Consider the following 25,073-nt stretch of genomic DNA (forward strand, 5'->3'; position numbering starts at 1 on the left):
AAAGCACTTTGGGAGGCTAAGTTCCATAGGTTTCTATGGAACTTTGGGAGGCTAAGTGCTTTGAAAATGAGCTTGTCTGTCTCACACTCTCCAGTAACCCTCTTTTCTTCTATTTTAGGTTGTGCTGGAAAGGAGAGCTCTACAGGAAACAGGGGAGAGGTGAAGGGAGAGAGGTGAAGGGAGTCTACAAACTCAAGCCACCCACAAAGATCAACCGAGGACCAGTTGACCAACTGGACTAGGAGCAAATCACTCAGAACCAGAGGATGAAAAGTGTGTCCATCCACATGCTGGAGATAGAAAATACTGAGGAGCTGGACTGATGCCAAGAGAGATATGTCTCAGCTCAGTTTTCAGTTCTCTTATCTCCACCTGCTGGTTGATGGACACAACTATCCCTCAGGCTCTAGAATAGTAGGAAACAATGTAATGAAATGTCTAATTACTTTAGGTTATTTTTCCAGCAATGATTAGGTTTTCATTTTTAAAAAGTAGCATTTGCCTGTCTCTGTGAGCACGCAGCCTCCTTCTTAATGCTCAGCCTTTATAGTTATTTGTGTGGAAGTCACTTCCTGATAATTCAATTTGGTTCCCTGGCTTTAGTTAACTTAGGGTGGGATGGGGTGGTTAGGACATTACACTTTTAGGATGGAAGGTTTGGGAGTTTACTGGGGAGACTTAGAAGAGTTAGGCTCTTCCTATGTTTGCACTATAAGAACGACATTTTAAGTGGAATGTAACAGGGTTGGATATGGTTTTAATTTTTGTTAGGCTGGGATTTGAGTGGGGGTAGCGTGATGGCATGTTGGGAAGTACTGGGGGTGGGGGACATAAGGTTGTTGATGAGTTGGGAGGCAATATATCGAACAACAGTATTTACTTGAGTCTGCATGTTAGCGATTAGCCATTTCTCAAAAAGTTTTACTTTTAATCGTACATATAACGGGTAGGGAAGGGGGGATAACTTTGGGAACAGGATGGGGAGGGAGGTAATGTTATAAAAGTTTGATGACATTGTTCAACATTTGTTTCCCTTTTTTTGTTTGGGAATTTGTTGATATTTGCAGTTTTGTACAGACTCTTGAATGTCTATATTATACTTGTCATCAATAAAATATATTGAACATAAAAAGTAGCATTTTAATGTATTAAATTTGTTAATTATCACTCTTTGGGGAATGTTTTTAGCTTGCTCTTCCAAATGATGCTCGGGGTGGCTTACAGCATTTTACAATTGAGCCACAATAAAAGTCTCTGCTTCAATACAGATTACAATCTAAGGGGTAATTTTATAAACCCTAGACTTGTAACTGGCAAAATACACAAAATCCGCTATTCTATAAAAGGTGCAACTTATAGATGTACTCTGCATATTAAAAAGAGTGATGTTCTGGATGGTCTTTCCTTATATATATGTATACTGTATATGACTGAGTGGAGAAGTAGCCTAGTGGTTAGTGCAGCGGACTCTGCTTCTGGAGAACTGGGTTCAATTCTTTTGTTGTCTGAGCATTATTTTGGTCTCAGTGTCTTTTCTTTTTTTTTCTTAACTCTTTCCAGAGTCTCCTGTCTGACATTGTTCCTATGTGTCCTTGTCCCTATGCTCCCTCCATGAACAGCATCTCTGTCCATCCAGCTTCTCCCCTTTTTCTTCCTTTCCTCGTGCACTCTCTACCTCGGAACCAGCATTTTTCTCTCTCTCTCTCATTCTCTCCTGTCATGCCTGCTCCTCACTCCTTACCGCGGGGCCAGCATCTCTCCCTCTGGCACCCAGACCCACTCTCCATGGTCTGGGATAACTCTCTCTCAGCGTCTATCCCCCTCTCTCCCCCCTCCTTTTTTACTACTACTACTACTATTTAGCATTTCTATAGCGCTACAAGGCATACGCAGCGCTGTACAAACATAGAAGAAAGACAGTCCCTGCTCAAAGAGCTTACAATCTAATAGACAAAAAATAAATAAAGTAAGCAAATCAAATCAATTAATGTGAACGGGAAGGAAGAGAGGAGGGTAGGTGGAGGCGAGTGGTTACAAGTGGTTACGAGTCAAAAGCAATGTTAAAGAGGTGGGTATTCAGTCTAGATTTAAAGGTGGCCAAGGATGGGGCAAGACGTAGGGGCTCAGGAAGTTTATTCCAGGCGTAGGGTGCAGCGAGACAGAAGGCGCGAAGTCTGGAGTTGGCAGTAGTGGAGAAGGGAACAGATAAGAAGGATTTATCCATGGAGCGGAGTGCACGGGAAGGGGTGTAGGGAAGGACGAGTGTGGAGAGATACTGGGGAGCAGCAGAGTGAGTACATTTATAGGTTAGTAGAAGAAGTTTCAACAGGATGCGAAAACGGATAGGGAGCCAGTGAAGGGTCTTGAGGAGAGGGGTAGTATGAGTAAAGCGACCCTGGCGGAAGATGAGACGGGCAGCAGAGTTTTGAACTGACTGGAGAGGGGAGAGGTGACTAAGTGGGAGGCCAGCAAGAAGCAGATTGCAGTAGTCTAAACGAGAGGTGACAAGGGTGTGGATGAGGGTTTTGGTAGAGTGCTCGGAAAGAAAGGGGCGGATTTTACGGATGTTGTAAAGAAAGAAACGACAGGAGTCGCTCTTTTTCCTCACCCCTCCCCACAAGGTCCAGCATTTCTTTTACTCTCTCACCTTCACCCATCCCCATGCAGGTCCTCTAACTCTCTCTGCTACTCCCCCTATCCTGCATGGGTCTGGCATCTCCTTCTGTCCAGCTCGCCATATTTCATAAAAAATACAGCATAATTAGAAAAGATTCAAAGAAGGGCAACCAAAATGATAAAGGGGATGGAACTCCTCTCCTTTAAGGAAAGGTTAAAGAGGTTAGGGCTCCTCAGTTTGGAAAAGAGATGGCTATGGGGGGATATGACTGAGTGGAGAAGTAGCCTAGTGGTTAGTGCAGCAGACTCTGATCCTGAGGAACTGGGTTCAATTCCCACTGCAGCTCCTTGTGACTCTGGGCAAATCACTTAACCCTCCATTGTTCCAGGTACAAATAAGTACCTCTATATAATATGTAAACCACTTTGAATATAGTTGGAAAAACCACAGAAAGGCGGTATATAAGTCCCATTCCCATCCTGAGTGGTGTAGAATGGGTAGAAGTGAATCAGTTTTTACTCTTTCAAAAAGTACAATGACCAGGGGACACTCAAAGAAACTACATGGAAATACTTTTAACACAAATAGGAGGAAATCTTTTTTCACTCAAAGAATTGTTAAGCTCTAGAACTCACTGCCAGAGGATGTGGTTAGCATATCTAGGTTTTAAAAAGGTTTGGACAAGTTCCTGGAGGAAAAGTCCATAGTCTGCTATTAAGATAAACATGGGGGAAGCCACTGCTTGCCCTGGGATTGGTAGAATGGAATCTAGCTACTATATGGGATTCTGCCAGGTACTTGTGACCTGAATCAGCCACTGTTGGAAACAGGATACTAAGCTAGATGGAGCATTGCTCTGACCCAGTATGGCTATTCTTAAGTTTTTGTGTAGCCTCTCCCACTCCACTGCCTCATTGCTCTACTTCCCATTTCAAATGTCTGCCATCTTATCCATCCATTCTATATGGCCCAACCAACTCCACCACTCGTTCAAATCCAGAGCCACCTACTTCATTCCCAATAGAATGTTCACCTCCCTATCTTTTTCCAGTAATCAACATCTGGGTAGCTTCAACACAGGAAAGGAGAATGACATATTGCAAGGGTGGGAACTCTGTGAGAATTGGATTCTGACTTCTGTGAAGTGAGATAAAGATTCTTTTACTGAGGATGTGTTTTATTTACCAAAAGGACAAATGTATCTTTTAAGGAAATGCAATATTTTTAATGTACCTTTTAGCAATTGTAACAAAATGACATATTCTGTATGATGTATTCCTGAAAAAAACAGTTCTTTGTACTTTGGGCTGCGAACCCCTATATAAATGCCTTCTCTGTAAGGTGGGGGGGGGGGGGGGGGGAGTCGCTGAAAATCTTCCTCAATTTGTCTCAGCAGACTAAGGAATGTGTGATCATTTTCATGGCAACTCCATTTATGCTCCCTCACTACCCTGTTTCTTATCTGCTGCTCCTAATTTTCTATTATTTCTTATTTTTCATGTTCTTGGGTAAGAATAGACTTTGGTAATGTGAGAATCTTCTTTTGTTTATAGTTGTTTTTGGTACTTATCAGGCTGGTGGTCCTAAGAAATCAGTTGGGGAATTTGTATGGGTGAGGTGTTGGGTTTTGGTTCCGAGGCCCAGCACCAATAGGGCCAAACACCCAGAGGCAAGAGGAACCCAGGGTGGAGGATATGCCAGTGTAGGAGCACATGAACAGGTGTGCGCAGGCATGGGCAGTGCTGGGACAGACCCTCTAGGTGGCAGCAGGTTTAACCCCAGGTGGGTGCTGGGGTAGTGCTTAGGCCAGTGGTTCCCAAACCTGTTCCTGGAGGCACCCCAGCCTGTCAGGTTTTCAGGATACCCACAATGAATATTCATGAGAGAGATTTGCATGCACTGCCTCCACTGCATGCAAATCTCTCTCATGAATGTTCATTGTGGGTATCTTGAAAACCTAACTGGCTGGGGTGCTTCCAGGACCAGGTTTGGGAACCACTGGCTTAGGAAAGAGGTTGTCACAGAATGCCTAAGTACTGATCAAGATGCTATCATTAGCAGTGTTGAATTTGTAAAAAATGTTAGGCTCCACAGGATTAAAAAGTTTCTACATGCTAAAGAATGAGTTCTTCAGATAGCCAAAGGAGTGGAGGTGTGGCCTAGTGGTTAGGGTGGTGGACTTTGGCCCTGGGGAACTGAGGAACTGAGTTCAATTCCCACTTCAGGCACAGGCAGCTCCTTGTGACTCTGGGCAAGTCACTTAACCCTCCATTGCCCCATGTAAGCCGCATTGAGCCTGCCATGAGTGGGAAAGCGCGGGGTACAAATGTAACAAACAAACAACAAACAAAATCCCAGTTCCTTTCATACAGCCACTCTTACCTCTTCTTCGTCAGTGCTGCTTAGATGTTCTGCCTTCACTTTATTGTAGATCTCCAAAATATCTGAGCAACTTTGGTCCCTACAAGCCACACAACATATCAAACATAATACACTAGAAAGTCCTGAGATATTGCTTACATGAAAAACAAAAAGCAGCTATGTCTTTTTCCTTAACCTCTCCATCCCCCTCCCCCCAAAACAAAAAATAAAAGAAAGCAGTGTGCTTACCCAATATAGTGCAGTAATACATCAGTTACAATCTTGGCTGCTTTTACTATAGGACTCTCTGGCTCATTGAAAGTCCTGGCATTATGCTCAATGTATCGAACCTCCCACATCAGTGCTGAGATTCTCCTGAAATACAATCAAGGAAGTTAGGATTCCATTAGTGTGGCTACTCTGTGCACTTGTTACTCATAGTCCTCAAAATAGCAAAAAGATATAAGTAAAAAGAAAACACTGCATATATGGGGCCTATGTACCAAAGATCTTCCTCCATTTTGTATTGATAAATGCTCTCTACACAGGACCTGTAATATTTGGGAATAAATCAGTAATAGAAGCAAACAGCAAGCTGAACATTCAGAATAAATGCCAAATTTGTGGTTGCAGAAACTCATTTTATGTTCAGCTTTTTATGCTTTTCTGTTCCTGCAAATGTAGAGAATGATGCACTAAAGGCAAAAAAGTTTAATTTATTTGCATCCATTTTTATCTATAGCATGTTAAACTGCTGCTTGGCTATTACAATGAATGTAACACCTCAACAGTGATTGGGGTCTATTCAAGCAAACAATTCAATAGTGAAAAAAAAAGGATAAACTTTTTGTTGAAGGTTCTATGGCTTCCCCATCCAATTTTCTGGCTTCTTGAGTTTATGTATCACATGGCAAGTAGACCATATAGATATAGAAACCTCAGAAAGGAATCTAGTAAGAGATATCATAAGATTGTCTTATAGCAACAGGCTTGCCAAGGGTTAAATCAAATGCAAAAATGCAGATAAAACCCTCACTAAAATGTGTTACTTTTTGGTGAACAGAAAAGAACATCCTTACCTATAAAACCTATTTTCAAGTCTCTTTCTGACTGTGCTAAGGTCAGTTGGATAAGCAACTACAGTGCAATACAGTGGATAGGCACTAAGGTCCACAGGAGCAGCAAATGGGCTAGCAAAATCTAAAGAGAAAATGCAGTACAGTAGATTAGAATTGTAATATACAATACTTCAAAAGGTAGTTATAATCATCCACAATCTAGATTCTGACATATCTTCATTTTCCTTTAAATTTAAGCAGTTCTTATGTAGTTTACCTGAACTATTGGGAGCAGCCATGCTTGCAAAAACAAGTGTTATAAAGACTACCTCACTGCATCAAGATGGCATTGGAGGTGGATGTGTTGCTCACAGCTCCGTGCGCTCGGTGTTTTCTTAGCCTACCTAGAATCTCCTTGTGGGTGTTTTCATGAGGAAGAGTAAGGCGAAGCTTTGGGGAGTTCCTCCAGCCCCAGTGCAGACCCTTTTACTGGGTCAGATGACGCTGGAGAGTTGTGTAGCTCAGAGTACTAAAGTTCTATTTGAAACTTCAGCGGCATCAGCAACGGCTAAGCAAAGTATTGAAGGGGTATCGTTTAGCCCTGATCAGTGACTAGCACTGCCAAGAGAAGCACTTCCTGTGGTACTGGAGGGCAGGTGAGTTTGCTGATGGAAAAATAACTAATCTCGCTTTTTATCTAAATTGTTGCAACCTGACTTCTGGATTCATCACCATCCAATATGCATACAATGAAAGCAGTGAACCTGGAAGTTGGGCTGCAGCAAAAAAAAAAAAAAAAAAAATTGGCTCAGCCTAAAAATAAACTTAGGTCAGCAGGGCAAAAATGGGGTAGTGGGAACAAGACGTGCTGGCACATGGAACATAGATAAGGAAGTAGGGGAGGCACATGGGAGGGGGGGGGCACCAGTTCTGGGTTACACCAGAGTGCAGTCTCTCCTCAAAATAAAACTCAAAGAACTGGAATCATAGTGCAGTAAAACACATGTAGCCCTAAGGTCTCAGTTTTACAGTGTGTTCTAGCTCCAGAAAGCACTTTTCACATGCAGAAGAATCTGAAAGGCTACTTTTTAAAGCAGCTTGTTTATGCAGCAGTGAATGGAAAACAGCTAACCTTTTCAGTGTGTGTGTAGGGGGGGGGGGGGGGGGGGGGAGAGAACTTGTATGCACCATCAAAGGAATTCCCTCCCCTTGCTGCTGGGATAAGCAAGAACTAACTTACATGGTCCTGTGGTGGTGGGGAGGTTGGGGAGTTGGTAACCCATGCTATACAACCACCATTTTCTAATTTCCCAGTCCTTTCAAATTAATGAATAATGCCTACTTAATGGATCCAGTCAAATGATTGAAGGACTTGGCTAACAAGCCTCAGTAGCACCAGATCACCTTAAGAGTGGTAATAGACAGAAAATGATAAGAGATAATGAAGAAAAAGACTGCTTTTAAGAACCCAGGCACAAACCAGAGCTGTACTATTTGTCTGCAGTACAAACGTACCCCAACTAGGGCAGACTCATGAATCCATGGCTACTGTGCAAGACAAGAGGAGGATTCTAAACCAAACTATTGTGTAAGTGGATACATGGATATTACTTTGCTGGGAAATTTGGTGACTTAAAGATTGGGATAGAAGAGAATTTGTAGTTATATTGATAAATAAAGCAAACAGTAGATAATAATTTGTTTAGTTTTATATTTAATTTTTAGAGCCCTGGAGCAGTAAAAAAGAAAAACAGTAGATATTAGATACTTATCAAGTCTAAATCATTTTGCCTTAAGTCCCCTGCCTCAACCTCCCCCTCCCCGCCACCCCAACTCTCATCCACCGAAGGCACATCTCTTAATTAGCAATAATCCCAATAAAGACAAGAGGGAAATTTGTTGCCACAGGGTATTGGCCCAAAACAACTATTTATTTGCAGTTCACTGAGAAGCACACACAAATTAAAGGCACAAAATATTCAATTAATCTTAAGATCCTTTATATTTATACCTCGACACATCCGAAAAACCACTGAACACCTACCCTTCCGAAAACTGAAGACTTACCTCTTCAAACAAGCCTACCCAAATGACCCGGCCTAATTCTCAAACATAATTCCACACCACTAGTATTACCCACACTCCAACCCCTTCCCCACATCTCTTACTATTGTCTTACTCTATGTAATTACGTAATCTCTACGACACTTTGTTCCATACTTTGTTCTATACTTTGTAAGCCGCACTGAACCTGCTATCGAGCAGGAAAGAGTGGGGTATAAATGCCACAAATAAATATTTAATTTAGCATCCCTACTCCCTTAGCAAGTTTAAATAACTAAACAACTCACCAATATTATGATGCAGTCAGCAATCCAGTAGAAAGATGGGTGTTATCTGGTCTTTGTACTGAGTGTCACATATATGATTATCTCCCAGCTGGTGAGAAGTCATAAGTGTGTACTTGATGCAAAGAGCTCCTAGTTCACACAGAACATGACCAATCTCTTGAGGCTACACTAACAGACTTGGAGGAACTGAGGCTGATAGAGAGGTATACTAACTTGTTAGTCTCACTCACACACACAAGGAGTGACTCGGGCTGCACATACTGCAGCAAGACATGTTTATCTACTCCTCCATGTGCAATTTTCTTCAAATCAGTCACCTTACTTTCTAATTCTTCCTACTTTCTTACCCATCTATATGTTACAACTTTGCCTTACCCTTCACTACCAGTTATAATGTTCTATTATGTATTGTATTGACATTGCTAGTATACCATGTCATACTTTGTATTGTTTTCGAATATTTTTACTGCTGTAATTGCCTATTGCTCATGTTTGATCTATTCTTACTGTACACCGCCTTGAGTGAATTCCTTCAAAAAGGCGGTAAATAAATCCTAATAAATAAATACAGAAAGACCTACAGGGACATAGTAGAGAAGTCCCACCTCCAGCCTGGCAGCCTTTGTGATGCCTTGAAGGAAGGAGATCACATAAAAGAACAGTATCACTTTGGTGGAGAAGGAAGCGATCCTGTAGGCAGGTTCTGCCCTGTTGGGAATGAAGTATCCTCTCGCACCAAGGAATTCAATATAAATTTCTGGTCTTCACTCATAAAACAGTCTATGCAGGCTGCTCCTCTTACTTCTCTTCTTACCGCTCACCTCTTCCATTCATCCAGCAGTCCACCTCTGCATTCCACCACCAGCACTGGGCACATTTGAAACTATTAGACTCTCAGCTTTCTTTTTTGATGTACCAATTTTTTGGGATCATTTGCTACCTGTGTTTCAACTCAAATCTTTGTTTATCAAATTTAAAGCAGCCTTGAAAACCCACCTTTTCACCCTGCCCTTTGAGAATGCCTAGACTGTGCAGGGAAACATGCACATGACCCAGTTTCTGTATTCCTTCCCAGTCTTCCTCTTCTCTGTCCTCTAAGTGTTTTCCTATTTAATGCACTGCCATTCTTTTCCATTTTCAAGAGTTTGTTGTAAAACCACTTTGTGTTGCTTCAAAAAAGCCAGTATATTAAGCTCAATAAACAAAACAAACACGTTGAAAGGAAAGAGAATACTGGTAGGGATATACCACCATCTGCCTGGCCAAAACACCCTGAAAGTTGCCTCTCTTTCTACCTCTATTTTGTTCTTCTACCTACTTAACACTTTTTTTTATCACGGTTTCTGTGCAGATTCCAGTCCACTGGGTTCATAGAAGGCTCTCTCATTTTCCTGCTACTCACCCACCTCAGGTAAGACTTATCTGCTGTTTCTCATAGAATTTTCCTGTTCCTTACTCCTCCAAAGCACTCAATTACCCTCCACTGTGAACAGGCTACTTAAATATTCGCTCCTTTCACAGCAATGCACATCTTCTTGTTATATTATCTCTAATCATTTGCATATTTTTTGCATGGTGTAAATCAGGCTTACCAACTCTGATACTGCTCATCCTGATGATTCCTGCCCCCTTGGCTGTCGTTCTGAATTTGTGACTCAGCTGGGTAAAAAGGGCAGAGGCCTTGCCTTGAGATCAGATCCATATTCTTGGGTCTCATCATCACATAACTTTTAAATTGTTGTCCAGGATCCTAGGGTCTTCCTCCCGGATGCTCTCCTCTATTATCAACCACCCCCTTTTACTCTTAACTCACTGCTCAGTTTACAATCTTTTCTCTTCCCAGGCCCTTTCTCCACAACCCTTTACTGTCTTTATGACTTCAACATTCATTTTGATGAGCCATATGATTCAGCTGGATTACCTTTCCCTCGGAATTGGGCCTAATCCAACTCATCTCTTTTCTAATCACTATCACTATACAGGACAATCTCTTCAGGCTTTATTGTTATCTTCTGCCCATTACTCTGGTATTAGTAACCTATCCTCCTTTCCATTCCCATGGTCCAATCATTCTCTTATCACCTTCACCTTCCACTGGCTCTGTCCTTTACACATCACTAGACTCCCCCTTTCCCTTAAGTACTTTGACTGTAAACCGCTTAGACAATCTGCCTTGATTTGCGGTATATCAAAATAAACTGAACTTGAACATATAAATGATGAAATATTAACAAAAATTAGGGAAGCTATATTTGGCAACACTATAATAATGAGTGATTTCAATTACCAAAAATTAAAAAATGTTTGCTCCAAATATATTGATGAAATAGAAGCATTGGCACCACAAACAAACACTACCAAAAAATAAAAAAAGCGTGAAGAAAAACATCAGTGAAAAAAACCAGCAGTTCTAAAAGAAAATACTATCTGGCCACATATCCACCACTGGTTTTAAAAGAAAAAAACCTCAACATTTATCAAGTGATCTGGTAGCAGTGATCAATCTTTCAAACATAAACAAATTTATGGTGAACAGCACAAAATTCAAAACATCAAAAAAATGACTCAATAGGGGTTATTTGAAAAGAAATAGATAACAAAATTTAAAATATCTGTATGCCTCTGTATATGATCCAATGTGCAACTGCCCATGGGTGCTAGATACAGTTCTGGTTGCCCTGTCTCATAAAGGATATAGTGGAACTAGAAAGTTCAGAGAAAGGTGACAAAATGATAAAGGGAATAGAACACTTCCCTTATGAACACAGGCCAAACCAGTCAGGGGTCTTCAGCTTGGAAAAGAGATGACTGAGGGGATATGATAGAAGCTTACAAAATCAGGAGCAAGGTGGAATAGGTAAGCAGAAAACAGTTGTTCAAATTTTCAAACAACACTAAAAGGAGAGAACACGAAACTAAACCACCAAACTGAAAAATTATAGAAAGTATTTTTTCATTCATAACGAAGTTGTGGAATTTGTTGTCTGATGATATGGTCCAGGCACCTAACATGTAGGGGATGAAAAGTTATTCTGATATGTTCTTGGAGGAAAAGTCCATAAAAATGATTAGCCAGTTAGAATTGGAAAAGCCAACACTTATCCTTTGAAACGAGCTATGAGAAACTCAATTAACATTTTGAGACCTTCCTGGTACTTGTGACCTAGACTGGCCACTGTCACAGCTAGAATGCTGGGCTCAGTGCACTTTTGTCTGACTCAGAATGGCTCATCTCATGTTCTAAAGTGATACATAAGAACATAAGAGTAGCCATACTGGGTCAGACCAATGGTCCACCTAGCTCAGAATCCTGTTTTCCAAACAGTGGCCAAGACAGGTCACAAGTACCAAATCGTGGCAACACTCCATACTACAAATCCCAGGGCAAGCAGTTGCTTCCCATGTCTGCCACAATAGAAAACTATGGCCTTTACCTCCAGGAATTTGTCCAAACCTTTTTTAAACTGTATAAATATGGTACAGCCAGGAGCCCCACCGGAAGGGTGGGAGAACTAAAACCTTAGAGTTCAGGCTATTAAACACTCTGGCCAAGTCAAAATTTTATAGCTAGCATTGCTAGGAGCCTGCTGGAAAAGCATGGCCTGGCTTTTTAGCTTGGATTGAGGCCTGAATAGTCAGAAATAGAAAAGTTAGGTCAAGAAACCTGAAATCAAAATGGAAACTTTGTCACAAAATGTATTCTCTTTCTCTTGTGTCTGAGTTAGAAAAAATTGTTTATCAGAAAAACTGACACCTGCAAGGAAGCGCAGTTGTGAAAGAGGGGGAGGATTTTCCGTTGCGGTTAAGCAAGTTTTGGGTAAACAACCTTTAACATTGAAGTCAATGAAAAGCCATTGGTTTTAATACAGCCAGAAGGGTATAAAAAGGGCAGCAAATTTGGGTGTGGCTGGAGAAGTCTCAGATGCTATCCAGAGATGCTGACGGTCAGATCTGAAGTCCTATTGATGTTCCTGATTGCCTTGTACTGCTTTGGTAAGGAATAAAAGAAATTTATCTCTGCAATCTATCTTCCCCATCTTTTTCTTATACAATATTTAAAGTGGTAATTAATCTTCGGGGTAAAAATGGTTAGTAAGAGAATACCTAAATACACATATATTGGTAGGGAGTCAGATAAGCGCAATCATATTGTAGATGAAAGCCTTCTAGGAAACCTCTCTGGTACGTGGCTAGTTTGCCAACCTACTAGAGGGGGACTTCATGGGTCTATTCCACCCAAATAAAATTCAAAACCCAGATATGCTAACCGTTGTTACCACATCCTCCAGCAAAGAGTTCCAGAGCTTCTATTCGTTGAGTGAAAATATATTTCCTATTCGTTTCTAAAGTATTTCCACGTAACTTCCTCGAATGTCCCCTAGCCTTTGTACTTTTGGAACAAGTAAAAAATTGATTTACTTCTACTCATTCTACACCACTCAGTATTTTGTAGACCTCAATCATATCTCCCATCAGCCATCTTTTTTCCAAGCTGAAAAGCCCTAACCTCTTTAGTCTTTCCTCATACGAGAGGAGTTCCATCCCCTTTATCATTTTGGTCACTCTTCTTTAAACCTTTTCTAATTCCGCTATATCTTTTTTGAGATACAGCAACCAGAACTGAACGCAATACTCAAGGTGCGGACACACCATGGAGTGATAAAAAAGCATTATAGTATTTTTGGTCTTATTCATCATCCCTTTCCTAGTAATTCCTAGCATCCTGTTTGCTTTTTTGGCCACTGCCGCACACTAAGCAGAAGATTTCAGCATATTACCTATGACACCCACATCTTTTTTTTGGATGCTGATCCCCCAAGGTGGACCCTAGCATCAGGTAACTATGATTTGGATTATTTTTTTCCAATGTGCATCACTTTGCATTTGTCCACATTAAATTTCATCTGCCATTTGGATGCCCAGTCTTCCAATTTCCTAATGTCTTCCTGCAATATTTCACAGTCCGTACATGTTTTAACAGCATTGAATAGTTTTGTATCATCTGCAAATCTGATTACCTCACTCATCGTTCCGATTTCCATATCATTTATAAATATGTTAAATAGTACCAAACACATCCCTGCAGCACTCCACTGTTCACCCTCCTCCATTGAGAGAAATGACCATTTAATCCTAACCTCTGTTTTCTGTCCAATAACCAATTCCTAATCCACACCAGAACCTTGCCTCCTATCCCATGACTCCTTAATTTTCTCAGGAGTCTCTCATGAGGAACTTTATCAAAAGCTGTCTGAAAATCTAGATACACTACATCAACTGGCTCACCTTTATCCACATATTTATTCACGTCTTCAAAGAAATGAAGCAAATTGGTGAGGCAAGATTTCCCTCAGCTGAACCCATGCTGACTCTGTCCCATTAAACCATGTTTGTCTATGTGTTCCTAATTTTATTCTTTATAACAGTTTCCACCGATGTCAGGCTTACCGGACTACAATTTCCCGGATCACCCCTAGAACCCTTTTTAAAAATCGGCGTCACATTGGCCACCCTCCAATCTACAGACAATTTTAACAACAGGTTACATATTACTAACAGCAGATCACAAATATTATGCTTGAATTCTTTGAGTACCCTTGGAAATATGCCATCCGATCCAGGTGACTTACCTCATATTTTAAACTTGCACAATAAGGGCAATTTTATAAAGTTTTCTCCGCATGTAAAGGGCTATTACAGAATTGTGTTTATGTATACACGTATAAAAAGAATGTGCCTACTTTTATATGGACTGCATGTAGGCATTCTCAAAAGGGTAGTTTGGGCACAGCTATGATGTACACATGTACTTTATAAAATGTGCGTGAACTTATTTACACCTATCTTGTGGCAGGTATAAATCTGTTCAAAAGAATTTGCGCCCTACTAGGACTAGTTCTGGGTGTTTATTTTATAAAGGCACACAGTCATCTATACTGAATTTATAAACTAGAAATAAAGTAAGCACCTTTGACATTCCAAGCTTTTCAGGCTATACATTGTAATTCTATTTTATGTAGTAAGCGAGGAATTTGAGTTTAGATAATTTGTTTGAGATAATGTGGGATATAAATGTCATGAGTAAATAAAGATGGAACAAAAACCCATGCATCAAATCCTCAACTACTTATGAACAAGACAACTATCACATTACAACTGTAAGTGGCACAGAGCTGCTTTATGAAATCTAAATTAACAAGAAATACCTCACTCATATAGAACACACATGTATGCCCTTGTGCAGTGGAAAGCTGGTGGCTTATGCAGTGGAGAGCTGGTGGAAAAATTATAGGGCCTTTTTACTAAGGTGCGGTAGGCCTACCACGCAGTAAAAGAGAACTACCGTGGGATGCACTGAGGCGTCCCGTGGTAGTGTTCTGCTTAGCTTCACTAATCCCACGCTGGAATATATATATTTTTTTCCTAGTATGGGAGGAGTGTCGGGGTAGAGAGCAGGCGTGTGTCTACACTAATCAGGTAGCATGGGCACATTACCTCGTGCTACCTGATTAGCATGGGAGCCCTTACTGCCTCCTAAATAGGTGGCGGTAAAGGCTCCCAGTGGTAATGGCTATACACTAATAGGGAAATTAGAGCGTGGCCATTACAAAAAGAACCCTGAACGTGGCCATTTTACTGCTGCGCTAAAAGTAGCCACAGCACGCAGGAAACCCACATGCTGACAGCAGAGCCAGCCACTTTTTAGAGCAGCTTAGTAAAAGGACCCCTATGTGTTTAAAAGCTAGGTGTGTTCATAGGGCAAAGGTTTCAGTACGTTTGGCCTTTATTCTCAATTTTCTGACATTTGTTCAGTTCATTTCACACATTCATCTCAATAAAAAATTAGCATGGATTAAAAATGCACAACAATTACTGAATATTACACTGATTTAGAATGCACTAAATTTAAGGCATAATAATGAACCAAATGCACATTAACAAACCCACATCCCTAGTAAAAGCCCTTTAGGGGATTTGCTTTATCTTACATTAAGCTGGAGCTCATGTCCACTATCTGACATCTTTGGGTTTGATTTTGTTTTTATGAAAGTTATTCAGTTTTTTAAATGTTCAACATACCAAGTGTAAGAAGCTGATCAACCCCACGAATGACTCGCTCACACTCCTCATCTCTAGAATGAGCGCCCCATTCTCCCTCTTGGGGTTTGTATAGCAGAGCTGTCAACTCCTCAGGGGAAACAGGAACTCCTGCACCAACCTCATCAGGAAAGGCAGCTACAAACAAACATGGACATTTCCAGCTATTAGTCGAGAACATTTGTATATCTAAAAATTGCAATTACTTATTAAATATTTTCTGAAGTATTCTCACTTCCTTCTGGGATAGGCTCCATGTCCCATGGGCTCATATTTTCTCTTTCATTATTGTCCCAGCTATTAAAGGGAAATAAAGAATACATTAAATTCATGACTGCACACAGAAACATCACTTTCTCTGTGGAAGCAAAATCATTTTCATAATGTGTGAAAAATAACATATCATGTCATATCATGGATCCAAGTATGTGGATATTAGAAAGGCAATTTTAAGACAAGCCGCCTATGTGTGAAGGCAAAGAAGGTGTCTATTTTAAAGTAAAGCAGCAGAAATTACACCCAGAGTGCAGCCACAAATATTTATACCTGCTTGGAAACAGATGCAAATGTTTGTGTGTACTGTATAAACAATTTGCATAAATAATGTAAAAGTACATACCTTCTTGTTACTGCTCATACATTTACATGTTTAACCCCTGGGGTAATTTTGTAAAAGCCTCTTCACATGTGAAAAATGCCTTATAAAATTACCTCCAAAAGGTGTCTGAGCACCAATTTTTACTTCTGTAAACCTTTTTGACAATTCTTTTGGGTTGCCTAAGCAATTAATACATTTTGTAAGGAGAAATGTAATTTTACCTGTTAATATCCTTTCCTTGAATCCTTCTATACCAATCCAGATGCATGGCTTTATGCCATTCTGCCAGCAGATGGAGAGAGAAAACCACAACTTTCCAGTGACATTATCATTGCCTTTTAGAAGACGTGAATACAAGGCATTTGCTATTTTATTTCTTTATATTGCTTTGACAAAAGTTGGAAGACACCTAAAAACTCAGACCTTGACCTGGAAAAGCATGTAACTGGAGCTCACTCACTCACAGCAGCCAGAGAAAAAGCTCAAAGGCAACAAACTTCTTAAAGATGTCCTGCACATGAATTGAAAACTCATACTAAGGGCCCTGTTTACTAAGCCGCCCTAGAGGCACATCAGAATTTTTAGCGTGTAGATGACCATAATATTTCTACGGGTGTCTACACGGTTAGTGCATGCTAAATTTTAGCATAGCTTAGTAAACAGGGTCCTAAGAGTAGAGAAAGTAGGACTGAAAAGGAGTGCAGTTGAATGCAACTCTGGACTGGCGTACTAGGATTCAAAGTAAAGGAATTAATAGGTAGGATTACATTTTTCCTTCCTTATTATTCTGCTAGACCTGTCCAGAAGCATGAGATGCACCCAAGTCTTTCCTAATGAAAGTGGAAGGAAGACAGGGATGCTCTAAGAACTCTAGCTCCAAAGGAAGCCTCATCCTTGGACTGCACATCAAGCTTGTGTTTCATGAAAGAATGCAAAAAGATCCAAGAAGCTACTTTGTAGATGCACTCCAGGAAAAAGGCTCTGAGCTCCCCCTAGAAAGAAGCTTCAGACCTCATCGAATGTATTCTGACTGACTTTTCACCAAAAATGTTGAAGTTAGATCCTCTTTCACTCATCAGGCCAAAGAAAATTTGGAAACAGCCTCTCCCTTTATAGACCACTGAAAAGGATGAACAGCATGTCAGATCTCTAAAGGAATTTGTGACTTTCAGATATCCAAGAACTTTCCATTTTATGACATTCTTCATTAGAACGCTGGTAAGGAAATGACAAGATTCAAGCGAAAAAATGCAATCACCTTAGGTAAGAAGGATAGCACAGTGCATAATGTGACCGACTCCTAGAAGAAGACCAAAATTGAGGTCTCTATAAGACAAAGCCTGTAATTTCAAAATGTGCTTGTCAGGGTAGGTGACCACCAAAAAGACTGTCTTACTACTACTACTACTACTTAACATTTCTAGAGCGCTACTAGGGTTACGCAGCGCTGTACAGTTTAACAAAGAAGGACAGTCCCTGCTCAGACGAGCTTACAATCTAAAGGACGAAATGTCAAGTTGGGGTAGTCTAGATTTCCTCAATGGAGATATAATGGTTATGTGCCGAAGGCGACATCGAAGAGATGGGCTTTGAGTAAGGATTTGAAGATGGGCAGGGAGGGGGCTTGACGTATGGACTCAGGGAGTTTATTCCAACCACAGGGTGAGGCGAGGCAGAAAGGGCGGAGCCTGGAGTTGGCGGTGGTGGAGAAGGGTACTTTCCTGCTTGCTTCGCTGCCACTATTCCCCCACTTGCTGGCGCCGCTGTGTTTCCAAAATGGTGGCCAAGACTTCCCACGGTAATTTCACGGGTCTTGAGTGAAAGATCCTTCAAGAATGCTTGTCTCATAGACTCAAATGGGGAACCTACCAGAATATGGAGTATCAGACTACAGCCCCATTGGAGGGACCAAAACCCTGAAGGGAGGACGAATGTTCCCCCTCCCCCCCAATCCCAAGGTTGCAGTAGGCTTTTCCTGCCTCCCACCATCAGGAGCAGTTATCTAGCTATCAGTCCTTTCAGCTTTCTGGCCCATACTATTTGCTGGTAACCATACTGTTTCCTGCCCATATATGTATATATAGGGCTTATTCATTGCCAGAACTTGGTCACTGTAGTATCTTCAACATGTGAGTCCTGATTCTCAGAATGCTCATCTCTTGTGAAGGCTCCTTGTCCAGTTTCCCATCTTCCAGTCTACTCAGGTTAGATCCTTGCTTAAGTCCTGCCAGCACCTGAAAGTCCAATATAAGAGGAAAGTACCTCTTTCTGGAGAAAAGACCTGCAACGTCTCTGGCCTGAGCCCACTTTCAACAATGGGGTTCACACTATCACCTGAATGTTGTGACAATATTGGAGTACCCTGAAAATGACCCTAGAAACAGGAGATGGCTGCACCCTTGACTCTAAGAGAATTAAGACCTACTACAGATCCTTGTCCACCCCCCTCTAAAGGAAAATGAACTACAATGTCCATTCTCTACAGCATGACTGCCAGGTCTTTATAGGCATCCTCAAAAACATACCAAACCACACATAACCCAATATGGTGTCAGCTCTGTGGGCTTTGAACAAGGCAGGTACCACAGCTGAAAAGTAACCCCTCTTATCTTATCCAAGCAAGAGGCGGAGATGGCTTGTTAGAAAGTATGCACAAAAAAGGATCTATGTGCCTTTATACAATAAAAGCGGTAGAAATTGTGCCTACCTTGCAGACATGGACACTTACACCTACTCTCAAGCAGGTGTAAATGTCCATGCCTGGATTATGAAAGCAGGCACGTAGATTAGCGTACTTTATAATCCATATGCATACTTACAAACTCCAGTTATGTTCTACCCAATTGCCACCCCTTTACAAACGTAATGGCAAAGTACATGCTATTATGTCATAGCACATACTTTTACACTGGCTGGTATTTTGTAAGAGATATTTTACATGTGAAAAAGGTTTATAAAATTACCCTCCAAGTATGCATAAAGGGGCAGACCTCTCTCATGCCCCTTCAGCACAACGTATCTGGGTAACATAGCATCTTCACCCCACTGTCAATGATGTCACCATGTGACCAGGGCCAATAGTTTGGCAGCAGCAATGGAGCAATACAGAAGTTCTGGGCTCTCATAGAATTTGACAAGGTCCTCAGCTTAAGGTAAAGTGCTTCATGCAATGGGAACCAAAAAGTCTTCTGTTGATCCTTTGAGTAATGGCAATGTCTTCACCCTGGTGACATTACAAAGCGGGCAGGCAATTGGTCTGGTAGCAGCAATACAGCCATCCTGGGCTTTCAATTGGCTTGAAAGAGTTGCCAGCCCCAGGTAACATGATCCATGCAGTGAACAGCAGAACTCTTCTCTTCCCCCTCTCTCCTCCAACAACTTTTATAGTGCTGCCTATGTCTAGTGCACTGCCTCCAAACAGAAGACAGCCAGGGGAAGAAAGGAGGTGGAAGGTGAAAAAGAGGAAAGAGGAGGGGGCTTTTAGTTGAAGTGGAACTGACCAGCCTAAAAGGTGGGAAGCTTAACTGGAAGACTTCTCTCAGAACAGCTCAAATCATTAACCTTCTTCCACTGGCCTACAGGAAGCAGAAGTTCTGGTAGCCTGATGAGTCAGTCCCCAGAGGAAACACTCAACCAGGGAAGTCAGTCCACAAACTGAACCTTTGGAAGCCTGACAACATGCTCAACAGAGAGAGTCAGGCCACAAGCTGCTGCTCTGGAAAGCCAGTGAGACCACTCAATTAGGAGATTAAATTCAGAGGGTGGCCCTAGGCAATAGACTGGAAATGTTTCAAACTGTAGATCCAAACTAGAGCCCAAGAAGCCTCTCAATCTTGCTGCATCAGACCAGCAAATGCCACTATTTGCTACTGACAGACAGGACCAGTCCAAAGAAGCAGAATACTCATCTGCTTTTAAATCTCTTTAATTCAGCAATAATATTCTTACACAAGCCTGATGTGAATCACGTTTCGCCCTATCCATGATAATTTATATGTTGCTAAATTTGAGAAGACGTTTCTTTTAAAGCATGAGATCATGGAACAACTTTTGATTTGGAAAATACATATTGATGACATTTTTATTCTTTGGGAAGGGACAGAGGAAGATCTTTTGAAGTTTTATGGATGGACAAAATCAGTGTGATCCGAATTTGAAGTTTCAAATTACTTACGATAGAAGGGAAATTCCATTTTTAGATATTGTAATAAAAATTAATGATGGATAGATTGAAACAAGCATTTATAGAAAGCCAGTTGATGTTAATAAGGTTTTACATTTCACTAGTTGCCACAGCAAATCCTTAAAAAGACAATTTACCATACAGCCAATTTCTGCGTTTAAAGCACTTATGCACTACCGATGATGATTTTCTTGAAAAATCAACTGAGAACACTTTTTTTTTTTTTTTGTTTTTTTTAGAGAGGGGATAAACTGCTGAAGGTATTAAACAATGTTTTAATAGAACACATCAGTTAGAAAGAAATACATTATTGAAAACCAGTAAGAAAAAAACCAAGAGATAATAAAATTGTGTGCGCACTAAGGGACCCTGGTGGGAGGGCTACCGCCGGGTTTGTACACAGCAAATTGGCCCTACCGCGGTAGTTCCAGGTCTGCCACTTGCTACTTCCAGTGCTAGAAAATATTAACCCCAGAGCCCTCACCGACTCCTAAATAGGAGGTGGTAGGGCTCCAGCAGTAAATGGCCACGTGGCAATTTTTAATTACCACACGGCCATTTACTTCTTTCTTAAAAAAAAAAAAAAAACAAAGAACACTTTTACCCACAGCAGTAAAAGGTGGCCATGGTGCATGGGAATCCCATGCATCGACATCACTGCAGACCACCTTTTACTGCTGTTTGGTAAAAAGGTCCCTAAATTTTAATGACTTATCAAAGATGTAGTAAAGATTCTTAAAAAACAGTAGCACATAATTCAAAATGTGGATGCATCATGACTGTGGACTTCTGGTGGCTTTGACCTGTCTAGGAAAGGCGGTAGAGAAAGTATCTTAATAAACTATATTTAAATTTTTTTTTAAAAATCACAATTTAAAAAAATTATTGGCACCATGAACACTTCCAAATAAATCATTGCAAGTTATGGAGAAGAGTGTATAGGACATTTTCCATGTGGAAGTGTTCAATCTGCAGTGTGAATCTTAAAATTAAATGTTTTTTATCACCTATTCCTAATGAAAGATACGAGTTAAAACACCTCTCTAATTGTAGGACTGAAAATTATCTATCTATTTATTTTTATTTATTTATTTATTTGGCTTTTGCTCACACCTTTTTCAGTAGTAGCTCAAGGTGAGTTACATTCAGGTACGTTGGATATTTCTCTGTCTCAGGAGGGCTCACAATCTAAGTTTGTACCTGAGGCAATGGAGGGTTAAGTGACTTGCCCAAGATCACAAGGAGCAGCAGTGGGATTTGAACCGGCCACCTCTGGATTTCAAGTCTGTTGCTCTAACCACTAGGCGACTCCTCCATTTGCCTCTGTCAGTTGATGTATGTAAGTAAAACTGAAATGGCACTCAATAAAAGGATTATAAAACATAAAAGTGCAATTAAAAGGAGGGCTATGGATATACCCTTGGTTGTACTGTGTGACAGCAAATCATAAATTTAAGGATTGTGTTTTATTTTTATTTTAAATCTGTAAACCAACATTACCATGGAAAGGTGGGGATATTGGCAAACGTTTACTACAGGCTGAGCAACATTTTAAATTGGTCACTCTAACCCTTATGTGTCTGAATCAAGAGATGGACCTTTCTGTCTTTTTAAAATGCTGTTAATGTTGTTCTTCAATATCCTGCTGTTTTATTTATGAATTTCTGTTTATGGGTTTTCTTTTTTGAGAGATTATTTATGAGAATGTCTTTAATTATGATTTTAATTAATTTATCATGATTTGATTGTTTTTATTAATGTTCCGACCCAGGAGGGGCTGAACCAAAGACTGCAGACTACAGGCTTGCTTAAGCCTCCTGTTATGACTTTCTGCCACCCCTCGACTCCTTCCTACTTAAAGAATTGCTTTGGATCGACCCTATTTCACTTATGTTTTGACATATGTTGTTTTGTATTCAGCTCTGGATAAGTGCGGAATATAAATGTTAATAAATGAAAAAAAAAATGGAATATCTATTTAGAACACCTTTCATGTGTTAGTGGCGCAATCACTCTGCCCCTGACAGGGCAGAATGTGATTCATGTAGGGCTTGCGTAAAAGTACTATTTTTGAATTAAAGTGCTTTAATACCAGATGTGTATTCTGCTTCTTTGGACTGCCTCGTGCTGCCTGCAGACTACAGTTTCCTCTATTGTGTTCTCCTACTGACAGACAGTACAGGCATGCCTCGTATGCACTTCCTCTTAAAGACAGTGAGCGTGTCACTAAAATGCTGTGGTTTTCATCTGCTGCAGGGTGGCACAAAACCTATGCATCTGAAGTAGTCTGACAGGATGACAATGAAATAAACATATTATGCATGAAATTGAAATCAATCTTAGGTATTCTCCAACTGAGCTTCCTACATCAATAAGAACAGACAACAGAACACAAAAATATACATTCAGAATAACTCCATATTCATTTCTTGTACATCACCTACATCAGAAATCAAAAGGATCTAGCTGGGTGACTGGCAAATCATGTTGTGATTAAAAACATACATGGTCTTTTTAGCCAAATGAAAGAGGGACATTCCCAATGGTAGGCTTCGGTCTGGGGAAAAGGGAGGGGGAAGAAGACCAAGAGTATAAAGTTGTATTTTTCAATACAACTTGTATGGCTGCATAGTTTGTGGGTTACCTGCAAACTATAGACTAGTTCTCAAAAAGGGAAAGAACAAACATACTTTCCCTTTAAAAACTGTCCTGAGAAAAAGAACCTGCACTGATTGGCATCTGTTTAATTTGCGGGCACTATTGTAACAGTAAGGCATTTACGACATTTATGTAAACAGTTCAGTACTTTTACTCGTTACTGAGTACATAAGACTGAGTACTTTTGCATGTAATGAAGTATTATCTGCACTAATTTTAAGTATTTTTACCTTGTTACAATATGGTTTCAATACAAGCAACATGGCAGCTGAAGAACTCAATTTTCCTCCCCCTCCTCAACTTCAGACAGATCTGAGGCAAGGGTGTAGCTATGGGCCCACCCAATCTCAGCTCAGGCCCACCCTGTCTCTGATCAACACCAATCAGGTGACTCAGGCACCGGTTACCGAGCACAGCTGCAGCACTGGCATTAGCGCTTCGGCAACATTTAAGAGGAAGCCTCCTATGAGCTGCCTGTGCCCTCTCAGTGCATTGCAGAAGAAGTTGTTGTTTGCTGCTGCTCCTCTAGGAGACTGCATGCACCACAAAACACAGTGAGCCAGTCCCAGGAGGAACCGGTGAAGAAACTTGCAATTGGGGAGTTCTGTTCAGTTGAACTAAGGCAGACAGACAGCAGTGCCAGGGCTGGGCTCCCGAGTACAACTTAGCATGCTGCCCCCCCCCCCCCTTCCCCACATCCATGCCGGTGGTGCTGGGTAGTAATGCTGCTGTCGCTGTGCTGAGAAATCCGGCCAGTGGGCTGTCACCAGCCCCCATCCTGCCAAGTCTACAGTTCTCCCCTGGCCCTGCAGAATTACAATGACTAGAAGCCAGCTTGGGCCCCTTCTCCAGCACTGCACCAATCAGCGTTTCATCAGGGCAGCAGACTTCTTCTGTAGGAAGCTCAACTCAATAGGTTTAAAAAAAAAAGTTTTATATTTAATGTTGTTGGTGGGCTACTGGGCTTCCCACCAGTATTAAATATAAACCTTTTAACTTGGGCAGTGCAGATCCCACCCCCACCCAGACAGAAGCAAAGCCTTCTGTCCTGTGTGGGGGTGGGATTTGCACTGCCGAAGTTAAAAAAAAAAAAAGGTTTACATTTAATATTGATGGTCTTCTGGGTGGGGGTAGGCTTTGCAGTGCCCAGATTTAAAAAAAAAATGTTTTAAATTTAATGCTGGTTAATTTACTGTGTTCTCTGATGATACAACTGCATTAGTGGTATATTAAATGTAATAAACACAAACATATATATTTGTAGTCACAGTACTTTTTACTCAAAAAGTATTATATTAGGCACTTACGATTTTACTTTTACTTGAGTAAATTTTAAACGTGTTTTTCATTGTACTTTTACTTTAGTGTAAAAATATGCATTTATATTTAAGTACTTTTTTTTTTTTTAACACATCTCTCATTTTAATTTTTTTTGGCTTGTCAAGTTGGAAACCAGATATATGCAGTATCAGTACAACACATGAAGGTGTACTAGGTGCTTGGCTTGGATAGGAGAGTTGCAATTTCATTCACTGAACTCTGCAGTACTTTGACCTAACAACACTATTACCCTTAGAAATTACACAGGTTGTTTTGAAACGATAAAATTATGTGCACTATTACTTCACCCAACCTAACTTTACCTCCAAGTCTACATACATTTTCAGTTGGTAAGTACACTATTATATTACTGTCAACACTATTTATCATTTCTACAGGCTACAGGACATACATAATCCAAGCGCAAGGAGGAAAAAAAAGGGGAGGGGGGGTCCTCAGCGTCCACAAAAGAAGCAAGCACAAACCAAGGGGTGAAAGCAGAACAAAGTCCAAATGACTAGCGCAAATAAGGAGTAAGAGCGTCCAAAACGTTTATTCACAAAAAGTCAACTGACCCAAAAGACCCAGTTGACTTTTTGCAAATAAACATTTTGGACGCTCTTACTCCTTGTATGCGCTGGCCATTTGGACTTTGCTCTGCTTTCACCCCTTGGTTTGTAAAAGACATACACAACACTGCCTCTCTTGAACAGATTGTAAACTCCACTGTACTCGCAAACAGGTGTATATGTGCAAACAGGTTAGGATGTTTCATTTATTATGGAGATAGTTAAAAACAACATATACGTATGAAGAGTAGAATATGTAG

General features: G+C 40.7%; 1 protein-coding gene across 2 annotated transcripts in view; it reads right to left on the bottom strand.

Moving 5' to 3' along the window:
* BRWD3 (bromodomain and WD repeat domain containing 3) overlaps positions 1 to 25,073 on the bottom strand; it is a 195,306-nt gene that overhangs the window by 42,994 nt on the left and 127,239 nt on the right. For both annotated transcript variants that reach the window (XM_030209053.1, XM_030209052.1), the window contains exons 29-33: positions 15,721 to 15,782; positions 15,468 to 15,623; positions 6,058 to 6,178; positions 5,228 to 5,353; positions 5,000 to 5,078 (exon numbers count right to left, since the gene is read on the bottom strand). In XM_030209053.1, coding sequence (XP_030064913.1) covers positions 5,000 to 5,078; positions 5,228 to 5,353; positions 6,058 to 6,178; positions 15,468 to 15,623; positions 15,721 to 15,782 — 544 coding nt within the window. The remainder of the gene's footprint in view (positions 1 to 4,999; positions 5,079 to 5,227; positions 5,354 to 6,057; positions 6,179 to 15,467; positions 15,624 to 15,720; positions 15,783 to 25,073) is intronic.

Source organism: Microcaecilia unicolor, chromosome 7 (assembly GCF_901765095.1).
Source record: "Microcaecilia unicolor chromosome 7, aMicUni1.1, whole genome shotgun sequence".
Taxonomy (NCBI): domain Eukaryota; kingdom Metazoa; phylum Chordata; class Amphibia; order Gymnophiona; family Siphonopidae; genus Microcaecilia; species Microcaecilia unicolor.